The sequence below is a fragment of the Lynx canadensis genome, chromosome A2 (genome assembly GCF_007474595.2).
Source record: "Lynx canadensis isolate LIC74 chromosome A2, mLynCan4.pri.v2, whole genome shotgun sequence".
In the NCBI taxonomy this organism is placed as follows: domain Eukaryota; kingdom Metazoa; phylum Chordata; class Mammalia; order Carnivora; family Felidae; genus Lynx; species Lynx canadensis.
Window position 1 is genome coordinate 21,068,009 of NC_044304.2, and position 15,352 is coordinate 21,083,360.

Here is a 15,352-nt window from a genome sequence, read left to right on the forward strand (position 1 = left end):
TCACTTACCACTTTAGAAGGCAGTTTCTGAAAAAGCTCACTAATGAGACGTCCTGATGGATTTGTGGCTACAACTATGGCTTCAAGAAGCTGCTCCAGGATCTCCTTCAAGTAACTTGGAGAAGACTGGGAGGAGGGGGTTAGCAGGAAGGAGAGAAAGGAGAAAGACTGTGAGAAAAATCCAAAAATAAATGCCAATATTAAACAGCTTCTAAATTTTAAAGCTAATTGAAAAAAACAACTTCTAAACAGTACTTATTTTAAATGTAAGTTTCAAGAATACCACAAAAGTGCTCTGATGTTGGACCCCCAGAATGATGTATGTGAAACTAATGAGGCTCCTTGTATTAGTTCAGTAACTAAATCTCTTAGATCAGGTCCTTTTACCAAACTCTAATGGTGCCATATGTGTGAAATGATGGAAATACATACCTTTTTAGGGTCTGAGCAACTGAGACAGAGAAAACATGCTCGGTGATACCTGACCATCTCTATATCTGCTGTTCATATCTACTGATATTCTGGTACAACGACATACGTTTTTTACCCATGGGGTGCATGGCCAGATCTAACAATAGAATTCAAGCTATCTCAAAAGTGAAGGACTGGGGCACCTGGGTGGTTCAGTCAGTTAAGTGTCTGAGTTCGACTCAGGTCATGATCTTGCACTCCGTGAGTTCGAGCCCCGTGTTGGACTCTGTGCTGACAGCTCAGAGCCTGGAGCCTGCTTCGGATTCTGTGTCTCCTTCTCTCTCTGCCCCTCTAGCTCTCATGCTGTTGCTCTCTCTCTCTCTCTCTCTCTCTCAAAAATAAATAAACATTAAAAAAATTTAAAAAAGTAAGGACTATTATTAAGTCAACTAAAGTATCTCATTTCTGCTCTGCAGACTGGCCAACTTACTCTTCCTGCCTTAGCCATCATTTCAACATGAGAAAGTTTATGCCCCAAAGAGTACGTGGCAGGGAAGGGTCTGAGTCTGAAGCTGGTTTTTATTGTGAGCAATGGCATGTGTCAGTCAAGAGTTATATTAAATGTACTTCATGTCCAAACCATGTTTTGTACATATAAAAGAAAGATTAATGGTATTTCTGGTTTAAATCATAAAAGCACTGTTATTTGTGTCCTCATCCATCCAACATGTCTTTTTTATTTAGTATAGTCTCAATTTTAAGGTCCAACATTAACTCCACAGAGAGCAATAACATCTCTTGGGCCTTGTGCATCATATCTGGAAATAGCAGACACATAACAAACATTTAACACATAAAAAACATGTGATTAGCTGTGAGTCCCTAACCATATAAGCTTAGAGAACCACCAGAACACCAATGATAGCAGACTAAAAATAACCCATGTTTAAGTCATTTTCTTCCTGGCTGAAACACAGCACCACAGAGTTAGCTTCAAAGAGAGGAGAGTTCTATTCTGCAGCCAAGATTCCTCTCCTTCCAACCCAACTAGCTACTTTGGAAACATGCATTGCACGTGACAAAGGGAGTGGGGTATGCAAATGCATTCATAAACCTATTTCCACAACTGGGAAAACTCCAAGGAAATCATTCTGAATTTAAAAATAAAAGCTTGAAAATTCCCTCTCTCTCCACAAGAGCTTAGAATAAGGAAGAAGCTTGGGAGGTATAAATATGAATGTGCAAGATCCTCCCAATTTCTCACCAAAAGAAACATAGGCAAGTCCTAAATGTAGGCAATTTCATTTTTTGACTAGAACCTTGAAGGCCTATAAGACTCAGCCCTCTGTAGGTAATGTTCTACCCGAGAAAGCAGGGGGTAAGTTGCTGTTCCTATATTAATATCAGAGAGTAAAATTCCAGGGAATCCCTAGTTAACTGCCTTCTACCTATTTTATTTTATTTTAATTTTTTTAAACGTTTATTTATTTATTTATTTTTAAAATTTTTTTTAATGTTTATTTATTTTTGAGACAGAGAGAGACAGAGCATGAACGGGGGAGGAGCAGAGAGAGAGGGAGACACAGAATCGGAAGCAGGCTCCAGGCTCTGAGCCATCAGCCCAGAGCCTGACGCGGGGCTCGAACTCACAAACCGTGAGATCGTGACCTGAGCTGAAGTCGGACGCTCAACCGACTGAGCCACCCAGGCGCCCCAACGTTTATTTATTTTTGAGGCAGAGAGAGACAGAGCATGAACAGGGGAGGGTCAGAGAGAGAGAGAGAGAGAGGGAGACACAGAATCTGAAACAGGCTCCAGGCTCTGAGCTCTCAGCACAGAGCCCGACTCGGGGCTTGAACTCACGAACCGCGAGATCATGACCTGAGCCGAAGTCGGGCGCTTAACCGGCTGAGCCACCCAGGTGCCCCGCCTTCTACCTATTTTAATCATTTAACTGCGAGAAAGAAATTGACAAAGTGCCTAGGAAGTACATTTTGAGACTCTAAGTAGTTACATTTTTGAGAAATTCACCCTACCACTTCTTTTTTCTGTGTTGAGAGTTTCAGCAAAAGGCCTATTTAGATTAATTTAGGGAAGAAAGGGGAAGGCTCTGCTTTAGGTATCTCACTATTTAGCTACAGATGACATGTCCTTCCTTTTACTATCCTTTTTCCTTTTTTAAACATGTGTGTTCACTCATCAAGTATTTAACAGTACCTACATGCCACACACAGTCTAGATGCCAGGAACAGGTGAATAAGGCAGTATCTTTTGTGGAGCTATCATTCTCCTTGGTAGAAGACAGAAAGTAAACATGTAAACAAATAAACAAGCTATTTCACATACATTGATACAAACTAAAGACCACAGAACAGAGTGATGTGATGATGGGAAAGGAGGGATGTGAGGCAAACAATTTAGATAGAGGGTCAAGAAAGTCCTCTCCTAGCTGACGTTGTTTTAATGGATGTTACAATCATGAAAAAAAAGGGAAGCCTGGGTGGCTCAGTCAGTTGAACGTCCGACTCCTGATCTCGGCTCAGGTCATATCTCACAATTTGTGAGTTCGAGCCCCATGTCGGGCTCCTCGCTGACAGTGCAGAGCCTGCTTGGGATTCTCTCTTTCGCGCTCTCTCTCTGTACCTCCCCACCCCCCCCAAAAAAGAAAAAAGAACCATGAAAAAGAGCAAGTCACAGAAAGAGCCAAAGGAAGCACGTTCTAGGCAGAAGAGCAACTGCAAAATTCCAGAGGCAGGAGCATACCCTGGCATGTTCTAGGAACAGCACCAGTCTAATCTACAAAAATATCCCTAAGGTGATTCTCCTGATTCTGCAACTTTTAATCACAACACTGCCCACCCTTATAAGATACCTCAATCTAGCAATACTGAACAATCCTTGATAATACGAAGGTTCTCCTTAAAACTGGGCAGGAAATATGCATTAATGTAAGAGCAACTCATGAAAATAACCACTCATGGCATACACTGTCCAGGATGTCCTAGTATCCCTTGCAATTGCAGTGGGGCTCTCTGGCTGTATGCCCCTTTGCCCTCCTAGTTACCAACACAACTCCACAGGAAGCCCAGCTGCCCAAGCAGCACAGAAGAAATCACAGGCAGGGCCCTTGTCTACCTCCCAGTGGTCCATCTCACCCACTCCAGCTGCACACTTACTCCTTCAGTCACTGTGCCTTGATTGTCTTGCCCATCGTCATCATCATCTTCATCATCTGCTTCTCCTTTCTGAACAAACTCATTTCTTGTTCGAAGGTACAAATCCCAGAGTTTGCAAGCAGCTTTATATTCAGGAGAATCTGGCTGTACATTAACAAAGAGAAGAGAAAAAAATAGCGCTTTAGTTATTTTATTGTAAGTCAATGACTACTTTTAAAGTATCCTAATCCAGAAGAGACTAGTATTCTAAGACATAACTTTGAAACTTAATTATAAATTTAGAAATCCTTGTGATAAAAGATACACGGGCCTTAATTCCTCCTTGGAACTAAGTGTATGTTTTAAAGGCATTCTAGAATCATATTATTTTATTGATTTATAACCTACTACCTCATTACAGAAAGACTTGAGGGATAATATAGATGATTTGCTAAATTAAGACAAATTATTAGTGATACACTATGAAAAACACTTTTAAATTTTATTAAATTTTTGTTTCATGTTTGTTTATTTTGAGAGAGAGAGCACAAGCAGGGGAGGGGCAGAGAGAGAGAGGGAGACAGAGAATCCCAAGCATGGGGCTTGATCTCACAAACCATGAGATCATGACCTGAGCTGAAATCAAGAGCTAGATGCTCAACCAACTGAGTCACCCAGGAGCCCCAAGAAAGACAATTTAAAAAATAAGACCCAATTTAAGGGATATAAGTAAAAAGGATAGAAGCTAATGATTTTTCTAATACTACTTCTATTTTTTAAAACTATTTACTATTTTATTTGAAGATTTATTTTCCTGAATAGGGATGAACTCAAACAAACTTTCCAGTAAAAGCAATGCTGGATGCAATCTTAAAACCAATCAATCAAATAAACAAAACTTCCAAAATGCATCCATGTGCTGCCAATAAGGAGTAAGCTATGTTCAAAAAAGCAAGAGTAGAGGGGCGCCTGGGTGGCTTAGTCGGTTAAGTGTCAGACTTCAGCTCAGGTCATGATCTCACAATTTGTGGGTTCAAGCCCCGCATCGGGCTCCGTGCTGACAGCTCGGAGCCTGGAGCCTGGAGCCTGCTTCCGATTCTGTGTCTCCCTCTCTCTCTGCCCCTGGCCTGCTCACACTCTGTCTCCCTCTCTCTCAAAAATAAATAAACATAAAAAAAAATTTTTTTTAAAGCAATAGTAGAATAAAAGCAGGAACTCAGATGAATAAGCAGAACACAGAAGCCAATGTTCACCTGAGGATATTTTTTATTTTGTTTTGTGGTTTTTTTTCTTTTTTTCTTTTTGTATTTTAGAGAGAAAGAGAGAATCTCAAGTAGGCTCCGTGCTCAGTGTGGAGCTCAACACAGGGCTTGATCCCATAACTCTGGGATCACGATCTGAGCCGAAATCAAGAGCCAAAATCAAGACTCAACCAACTAAGCCACGCAGGTGCCCCTCACCTGAGGACATCTGTAAGACAAGATAAAGCTAAGCTTTAGTTTTCAAGGCTCCCTGAGGCTACAAGAACAAGAGATATAGGTCAAGGCCCACCAAAAGCTGGGATTCCAAAGGCCACAGTTGCTGTGTAAGTGGGAATTCAAAACAATTCAGCCTCCACCTCAGCCTCCACACAGCTCAACCTGTTCCTATCTCAAACCATGGCACTGCAGGGAGAAGAAGAGGTACGGGAATACTCTGCTCTGAGAACTCTTCATAAGCTAGCCCTAACAGAGACAGGCCAGTGCCTGGGATAAGCAACACGCTTCCCTGAATGAACTCAACTTCAATATAAGCCTCAAAGGGTCTCTAGAGATCAAGTTCCAAGAAATATGAGCTCAAGGTTAAAATCCATGAAACACACAAGAGTGATGTCAGCAGAAATGACCACAAAATCAGACATGCAAGTGTTTCAGATACTGGAACTATCTGCCACAGAATTAAAAATAAGTAGCTTGAACACGCTTAAAGAACCAAGGGGGTAGAAAATATAAGTACAGAAGACCCTGAAAAAGAAACTATTTCCAAAATATGAAAAATATAAAATTAAAGTGTAAGAACTGAATAGATTAGTTTAAGAGCAGATTACAAAGTAAACTGGCAGAACTAAAGAAATTACCTAAAAAGTAATATAGGAGGGGCACCTGGGTGGCTCAGTCAGTTAAGCATCCGACTTCAGCGCAGGTCATGATCTTACAGTTTGTGGGTTCGAGTCCCGTGTCAGGCTTTGTGCTGACAGCTCAGAGCCTGGAGCCTGCTTTGGATTCTGTGTCTCCCTCTCTCTCTCTCTCTGCCCCTCCCCTTCAAAAATAAATGTTAAAAAAAAAAAAAAAAAAAAGCAACACAGGCACTATAAAGGGAACTATGAACTGTTAGGAGAGACAGAGACCTGAGGGAGGTCTAACAGAACTCCAATCAGAGTTCCATCAAGGGAGAGAGAGAGAGGAGTGGGGCAGGGGCAGTATATACAACTCCCAAATTATACAAACAAAAAGACATTCATATCTAGACATATCACCATGAAACTATAGAACACAAAAGACACAAGGAAGATACCAAAGACAGCCAGAAAGAAAAGATAGCTAACCTTTAAAGGAACTAAAATTATACTGACAGAGAACTTCCTGATGGCAATAAAAGAATAAAGAATAGGAGCACCTGGCTGGCTGAGTAGGAAAAGCATGTAACTCTTGATCTCGGGGTGATGAGTTCAAGCCCCACGTTGGATGTAGAGATTACATAAGATAAATAAATAGACTTAAGAGGCTCCTGCGTGGCTCAGTCGGTTAAGCATCTGACTTCGGCTTAGGTCATGATCTCACAGCTTGTGACTTTGGGCCCCGTGTCGGGCTCTGTGCTGACAGTTTGGAGCCTAGAGCCTGCTTCAGATTTTGCGTCTCCCTCTCTCTGACCTTCCCCCACTCATGCTTGCTCGTTCTCTCTCTCTCTCAAAAATAAACACTAAAATAACTTTTTTAAAAAGAATAAAGAGTATAATGCAAATAAAAACAAATACCATATATAAAACAACATTACTTTATGGGATTAAAAATCTGTCACAACAGCGGCACCTGGCTGGCTCAGTTGGTGGAGCATGGGACTCCTGATCTCGGAGTTGTGGGTTTTAGCCCCACGTTTGGTACAAAGATTACTTAAAAATAAAATCTTAAAAAAAACCCTGCCACAACAGAACTAAAATACAAAACATCAGTAGCATAAATAGGGAGATCTGAGTTGAGTTATGCTAAAGTCTTTGTGTTGTTTAGAGGGAGGTTTAAGATGCTGATTAACTTTTGACTTTGATAAGTTAATCATGCATATTAAAACTTCTTAAGAATAGATTATCAACAGATCTTAGAATCCCCAAATCACAAGAAAAGAAGAGGGAATAATAACAAAATGAAACCAAAAGGCAGAAAGAAAAACAAAATAAGAAAAAAAAATTTACAAAATGAAATAGAAAGTAGAAATTTAGATGACAGGAATACATCCAAACATAATGCTAATTACTAAAACTGTAAAGACATGAAATGTTCCAGTTAAAAGGCAAAGATTATCACCTGTATTAATAGAAATTCATGTATATGCTGTTTACAAGTGATATATCAGCATGAAAAGGTTGAAGGAAAAGAAGGCAAAAAAATAAACTAGGTAAACATAAAAATAAAAGCTGAGATAACTACACTAATATCATATAAAACAGACTTCAACAAAAGACACTAGTAATGATACAACAGAACCCCTCCAAAACTTCAATTTGCTAGGACGATATAACAATTTTGAACTTGTATGCTCACATTTGCATATTAAAACTTAAATAATACACAAAAATACATAAAGCAGGAGGGCCAGGGTGGCTCAGTCAGTTAAGCATCTGACTCTTGACTTTGGCTGAGGTCATGATCTCATGGTTCCAGAGTTCGAGCCCCCTCATCAAACTCTGCTGATAGCGCAGAGCCTGCTTGGGATTCTGTTTCCCTCTCTCTCTGTCCCTCCCCTGCTTGCTCTCTCTTGAAATAAATAAAAAAGATTCTCTCTCTCTCTCCTGCCCCTCTCCCCTACTTTGCATGAGCGCTCTCTCTTAAAAAAAAAAAAAAAAAAAAAAAAAACTAAGAAAGCAAGCAAAAAAAAAAAAAGGTGGTATAGCGATATAATAGCATATTATATAGTCATAAGAAGGAATGAAATACTGGGGCACCTGGGTGGCTTACTCAGTCAGTTGAGCCTCTGACTTTGGTTCAGGTCATATCTCGTGGTTCCTGAGTTCAAGCCCCACATCGAGCTCGCTGCTGTCAGCACAGAGCCTCCTTTGCATCCTCTGTCCCCCGCCTCTATCTGCCCCTCCCCGACTTGTGCTCTCTCTCAAAAAATAAATAAAACGCTAAAAAGAAAAGTTGGGAATGCAAGCTGGTGCAGCCACTCTGGAAAACAGTATGGAGGTTCCTCAAAAAACTAAAATTAGAACTACCCTATGACCCAGCAATGGCACTACTAGGCATTTATCCAAGGGATACAGGTGTGCTGTTTCAAAGGGACACATGCACCCCTATGTTTATAGCAGCACTATCAACAATAGCCAAAGTATGGAAAGAGCCCAAATGTCCCTTGATGGATGAATGGATAAAGAAGATGTGGTATGTATACACACACACACACACACACACACACACACACACACACAATGGAGTATTACTCAGCAGTCAAAAAGAATGAAATCTTGCCATTTGCAACTACATGGATGGAACTGGAGGGTATTATGCTAAGTGAAATTAGAGAAAGACAAAAATCATATGACTTCACTCATATGAGGACTTTAAGAGACAAAACAGATGAACATAAGGGAAGGGAAACAAAAATAATATAAAAACAAGGAGGGGGACAAAACAGAAGAGACTCTTAAATATGGAGAACAGGGGCGCCTGGGTGGCGCAGTCGGTTAAGCGTCCGACTTCAGCCAGGTCACGATCTTGCGGTCCGTGAGTTCGAGCCCCTCGTCAGGCTCTGGGCTGATGGCTCAGAGCCTGGAGCCTGTTTCCGATTCTGTGTCTCCCTCTCTCTCTGCCCCTCCCCCGTTCATGCTCTGTCTCTCTCTGTCCCAAAAATAAATAAACGTTGAAAAAAAAAAATTTTTTAAATATGGAGAACAAACTGAAGGTTACTGGAGGAGTTGTGGGAGGGGGGATGGGCTAAATGGGTAAGGTGCACTAAGGAATCTACTCCTGAAATCATTGTTGCACTATATGCTAACTAATTTGGATGTAAATTAAAAAAAATAAAAAATAAAACAAGTTAAAATAAAAATAAACAAATAAATAAATAATTAAAAAAAGAAAAAGAAATGAAAAGTAAAGAAAGAAGTACTAACATATGTTACAGCATGGATGAACTTTGAAGACACCTCCGTGAAAGCAGCTAGTAACCTAAGGCCATACAGTATTCGATTCCATTTACATGCAGTGTGCTGAACAGGAAAATCCACAAGGAAAGAAAGTAGATTAGTGGTTGCCAGAGGCAGGGAGGAAGGGAAATGGAGAACACCTGTTAATGGTATGGTTTTCATCTTGGAGTAGTGAAAATATTCTGGAGGTAGATAATGGTGATCTTTGCACAACTTTGTGAGTATACTAACCCTCCCAGAATTCTACACTTTTTTAAAAAGTGTGAATTGTATCTCAATTAAAGAAAAAAAAACATATATATACACACTACACAATATTAAGAATAAATCTAATAACATCTTGCAGAATCTTTATGAAGCTTTACTAAGATAAATTAAAGAAGACTTAAATAAATGAAGACATACCAAATTCAAAGACTGGAAAAGTCAGTATCACAATTATGTCAATTCCCCAAAATATGATCTAAGGAGTCAATGCAATCCAATAAAACTTCCAACAATTTTTTTGTGCTTGACCTAACACACTAATAATATATACATGTATGAGAAAAGGGCTGAGAAGGGGTGCCTGGGTGGCTCAGTCGGTTAAGCATCCGACTTTGGCTCAGGTCATGATCTCGAGGTCCGTGAGTTCGAGCCCCGCGTTGGGCTCTGTGCTGACAGCTCAGAGCCTGGAGCCTGTTTTGGATTCTGTGTCTCCCTCTCTCTCTGACCCTCCCCCGTTCATGTTCTGTCTCTCCCTGTCTCAAAAATAGACAAAAACGTTAAAAAAAAAAAAAAAAAAGGGGCTGAGAATAATCAAGAATGATCAATAACCAGTGCTTTCCTTACCTAATAAGGAATTATAAAGGCATAATAATTAAGGCAAGAATGTAATAGCCCAGTAATAGATAAACTTGCCAGAACAAAAAGAACAAAATAAAAGGCCAGAAAGGGACCCATGAGTACATGGAAATGGTGTCAGCACTGACAGAGCAAACAAATATGGAGAGGTTGCCACTTCAAGGTGCTGCTTATCCCTGTTAGGAAAAAAAAATAGGTCCTTACCTCACAGAAGACACCAAAAGCCAATGTGAGCTGCCTTAAAGGCTTACATGCGAAAAACAAATAAACTTTTAGGAGAAAATATACAAGAACTTTTTTTGTTTGTTTGTTTCAAGGTTTTAGTTGACTTCTAGTTAGTTAACATATACTGTAATATTTAAGAGAAGAATATCTTTGGGCGCCTGGGTGGCTCAGTCGTTAAGCATCTGACTTTGGCTCAGCTCATTATCCTACAGTTTGTGAATTAAGAGTCCCACATTGGGTGAGCTCGTGCCCCACTTCAGGTGAGCTCATGCCCCACTTAGGGTAAAACACGAGCGGCTGGTGAGCTCCGCTTCTCTCGCTCTCTCTGCCCCTTGCTCACATGTGCCCTCTCTCTTTCAAAAAAAAAAGAGAGAGAGAGAGAGAAGATTATCTCTATAATCTTTGAATAAGAGGGATTTTTGAAATAAGACACAAATAACAAACTACAAAGACTAATAAGTTTGATTATATTAACATAAAAATATTCTGTTCATCAAGACATCACAAAGAATGAAAATAGCTACACAGTGGGAAAAGATACTCGCAACAAATACAACAAAAGAGGATTAGTCTCTACAGTATATAAAAAATTTCTAAAAATATGAAAATGACAACTCCAGAGAAAAACGGGCAAAAGATTTGAACAGACTCAAAAGTAACAAAAATGGTTCATGTTATATGAATCTTCAGTCTATTTTATTTTCTTTAACATGTTTATTTTTTTTTTTTAAATTTTTTTTTTTTCCAACGTTTATTTATTTTTTGGGACAGAGAGAGACAGAGCATGAACGGGGGAGGGGCAGAGAGAGAGGGAGACACAGAATCGGAAACAGGCTCCAGGCTCTGAGCCATCAGCCCAGAGCCTGACGCGGGGCTCGAACTCACGGACCGCGAGATCGTGACCTGGCTGAAGTCGGACGCTTAACCGACTGCGCCACCCAGGCGCCCCAACATGTTTATTTTTGAGAGAGCACGAGTAGGGGAGGAGCAGAGAGAGGTGGGGACAGAAGATCCAAAGTGGGCTCTGCACTGACAGCAGTAAGATCAATGTGGGGCTCGAACTCAGGAATTGTGAGATCATGACCTAAAATGAAGTCAGATGCCCAACCGAGCCATGCAGGTGCCCCCAGTCTCTTTAGTAGCAAGAGAAACACAAACTCAAACCACTCGATGAGTAAACACTACTTACCTACCAGACTGATAAATATTAAAAAAGCCAAATTATTATCAAATAGGATACCTTCCAAATTTGATCGTTTCTTACCTTATAATAGGCCTTTGCATTGTTAAAAAGGAGCTGGAAGTCAGCAGTCAGCAGATTAACATCATCATACTCTTCCATTTTTAACTTTTGTTGGATTTTCATCAAATCAATGGGCTGAGAAACCACTTCATAATAGTCTGGTTGATTTCTGTTATAATTTTTTTAAAAAAGGTATTAGTCCAAAGCCTATGAAAATTTATATTTCAAAACTATTTTTTGTCCAACATTCCAAGTGACAGAACATATTAGACTTATTCCCATTATTAGAACTAAAAGGGAGTAACAAAAGGTGCATATGCAAGGCCTTTTTTAAGTATATGTTAGTGACATAAAAACCTAACTTAACGCTTGTGATGATCATTTATATGCTAAATATTTAAGATTTAGGGCACTAACACTAAAACTATATGTATCTTCTGCAAATGAAAATAACTTACCTTTCATGTTCAATAGTGGCTGAAAACAGATTCAGGTTTCAAAACTCTTTAAAACTTATTTTCTGTATGACCTTCACTATCCTCCCTTCCAAGAGATAATTACCATCCTGGATTTTGTATTTACCATTCCTATGTGTTTTTCTTTTTTTAATAGTTTGGTCATGTTTATTTGTTCTTTCATCTTTGGTAAGCTCTTTGTGCCAAGGACCACATCTTTCTTCTTTGTAAGTTTAGTAATTGATATTAGAGAAGTTTACATATAACAGGCACTTGATAGTACTTGGCAGAAAAAGCTCTGTGGTCACCAAGCAAAGGTCATACAGGAAATTTCAAAAGTAGTGTTTTTTTTAAGTTTTTTTTTTTTTTTTTTAATTTATATTGAGAGAGAGAGAGAAAGAATGTGAGCGCACACACGTGTGCCGGGGAGGAAACGAGAGAGAGGACAGAGAACCCCAAGCAGGATGTCAATGCGGAGACTGATGTGGGGGCTTGATCTCAGGAACTATGAGATCATGATCTGAACAGAGACCAAAAGTCAGACACTCAATAGACTGAGCTACCCCGACGTTTTCATGTTTTTTGTTTTTTTTTTATTTATTTTGAGAGAAAGAGAGCATGAGTGGGGGAGGGGCAGAGAGCGAGAGGAAGGAAGAGAATCCCAAGCAGGCTCCATACCGTCAGAGCAGAGCCTGACACAAGAGTCAAACTCATGAACTGTGAGACCAAAACCTGAGCTGAAATTAAGAGTCAGATGCTTAAGTGACTCAGCCACCCAGGTGTCCCTCAAAGGCAGTTCTAATGATAATGTCTTAGGTTGGGTTTTGGGTTCATGGATGTTTATTCTTCTTCTTTCTGGCTTTTTTTCAAACGAAATTTCATGAGACAAGTATATAAAGTGACTATTTCTCTCAATTCTCCTTCAGGGGTAGGTAGTTAACTCCATTCTAGATGTATAAGAAACCTGTTATTACATACAAAGAATGTCATGGTCATTAAGGCTTTACTCTCTCTTGGGACTGTGATTGACATGTTATAGCCATATATGTAGGATATATTTAATTTTTAAAATCATTTTATTCTGACATAAAAATTGCAGTAGTAGTACAAAGCGTGTTTCCCAGAACCACTAGAAAGCTGCTCAGATGAGGTCTTATCACCCCTAAATAGTTTAGTATTTCCTACAAACAAGGACCACTGCTCAACCAACAAAATCAGAAAACTGACTTTGATAGTATCACTATCTAATCCTCAGACCCCATTCATGTTCTGCAACTGTTCCAAAATTGTCTTTTATAGCAAAAGGATCAAGTCCAGAATCGCATGTTGCATTTATTTCTATTTCTTTAGTCTCCTTCATTCTGAAACAGTTCCTCAGTCCTTCCTCAACTTTCAGGATCTTCATACTTTTGAAGATTACGGGCCATTTATTTTATAGGGTGTTCCTCAATTTGAGTTTGTCTGTTTTCCCAATGAATAAACGCAGGTTACGCTTCTTTGGCAGGACTATGACAGACATGATATTGTGTTCGTCACACCTGATAAAATATTAGGTGGCACACAATTTCAACTTGTCTCAGTACTTAGGCGAGGCTGAATTTGGTCACTTGATTTTAGTGATGTCCACCAAGCTTCTGAATTGCTCCCTGTATTTTATAGAGCAGTACCTCCTGACTATATTAAGTCCATTCCTAATCAATTTACTCATTTATTTATATCCATATGGATTCCTGGATTCCTATTTGTAAGTCATTAAAATCCATTAACTATTCTGATGTTCAATCTGTTCAAGGTTGGGCCAGTTGGAATCCTTTCAAGATGGTTTCTATTCTCTATGTCCTTTTGACACCCATCACCCTTTGAACATCTGCTTACTTTCTGGCTGCCTAAGATATTACAGGCTCATCTTGTACTTTCCCTGCCATTAAAATCAGCCATTTCCCCAAAGAACTACTGGTGTGTTGCTGCTCCCAGGCTGTCTCAATGGACAAAGCTGCGGATAGACATAAGCTCACTTACATCTAAATTTCTATTACCAACATATGTTGGAAACCATGAATTCACACCAATGTTTCCAATTCCAATCCTACAACAGAGTTCATTCTAGTTTCCTTGCCATATTTGTACTCCCTTTCTCAGATAATGAGAAGCCTGGGTCATATTATTCACAATGTATCTACTACAATGATTCATCTCCTGTATGTAACCAATCTCCTCTTGCTGCTGTCTACCCGGACCCCACAAGGCTTCTCCTCACCTCACTAAGGCTATAGCCCCCTGCCTGGGCTAGGTCACAACCCCAGCAGATGCCCTCCCGGCCCCATCCATGATAGGCCACTACCACCACCACTCTCCCAACATGGACATCGTCCCCTCTCCACTCAGGCCTCCAGACCCTGTGCCAGGAAGTCCTTCCACATGACCCCCCACTTTCCCATGCTCAAGCTAACACTCCGTGACGTGATACTGCTACTGTCCAAATTCTCTCCCCAACACCCCAACACCTGTCTTCCCTGTAGATGTTAAGCTTGCTCAGTCTCACCTAATGGCTTCTGGATTAAGTTCTTCAGGAAGAGAAATGAGGAGGAAGAAAAAACTGAATTTTTTAAAACTTTTACCAATTATTTATGATTTTAGTGAACTATAAAATTAAGTATGAGGGAAATAAAAGGAGTACTCATTCTGCTATTCAGACAAAGCATAAGAACATAAAGGTCTTAGCGAGTAACAACAAAGGACCACCTAGGCCTAATATCGATGTCATCAGTGGCATCAAGGGACTTTCCTAGGGTGAGCGTTAGGGCTTTGTTAACCTGACGTTCACAATGGCTCTCTCCACCTGGACCTGACGGGCCATAGTCCACTGCTCCTTGCTGAGGCTGGACCTCAGCAGCCTTTCAGGCTTGGGAGATTATCTGTAGACAACTGAGCACCCAATGAGTACATGTGCCTAGAAAGAACACTCTCCCAGAAGCTCTGTGAGAGGGTTCCTCACAAACATTTTCAGACTTACCAGACAAAACAGAAATCAGGATCCCCAGATTTCACTCTATGTGATAAGGTTAAAACAAGGTCCTCATCTTTTGAAAACGAAATAGTTCTACTAATTTTTCCCGCTTAAATCAACATACTGAAAAGAATAAAATAATAAAAATTGTCCCTATTCATCTAGAGGTAAAAGCACAATCTGTATTCTTTCAGACTTCCAGGCACACACATACACAAACAGCACTGTGCAATACATACATGTTCTTGCATAGCAGCTTTTCTCTTTCAACAATAGGCGAGGGCACCCTGCTATGATACGGCAGCAGAACAGTCAAACCATAAGTGACATTTTTAACCAGAAAAGTGAAAAATACCAGGCTTGACAGGCGGAGCCTACTGGCTATCCCCAAATTCATTTTCTCTTATCCTCAGGATGGCAGCACTCTGAGCTGCTGTGTGGGTACTAAAGAGCATATTCCCCAGCCTTGCTGCACCCAAGTTCTGACCAATACGAGAGCCAAGGTGTACGATACCCTTAACAGACTTTCTTTTTCCTATGGGCTGAAAGACAGCTGTGCTGGTGAGCCATCTCAGGCTATACAGCGAAGAGCGATACCCCAACGACAGCAAAAGAAAGA

The 15,352-nt window shown here is 40.2% G+C and overlaps 1 protein-coding gene across 20 annotated transcripts in view; it reads right to left on the reverse strand.

Annotated features, from left to right (window-relative positions):
• Positions 1-15,352, reverse strand: part of PBRM1 (polybromo 1) — a 116,733-nt gene that overhangs the window by 88,904 nt on the left and 12,477 nt on the right. For all 20 annotated transcript variants that reach the window (XM_030306967.1, XM_032592248.1, XM_032592252.1 and 17 more), the window contains 3 exons: positions 11,293-11,440; positions 3,587-3,730; positions 9-125 (listed from right to left, as the gene is read on the reverse strand). In XM_030306967.1, the coding sequence (XP_030162827.1) occupies positions 9-125; positions 3,587-3,730; positions 11,293-11,440 (409 nt within the window). The remainder of the gene's footprint in view (positions 1-8; positions 126-3,586; positions 3,731-11,292; positions 11,441-15,352) is intronic.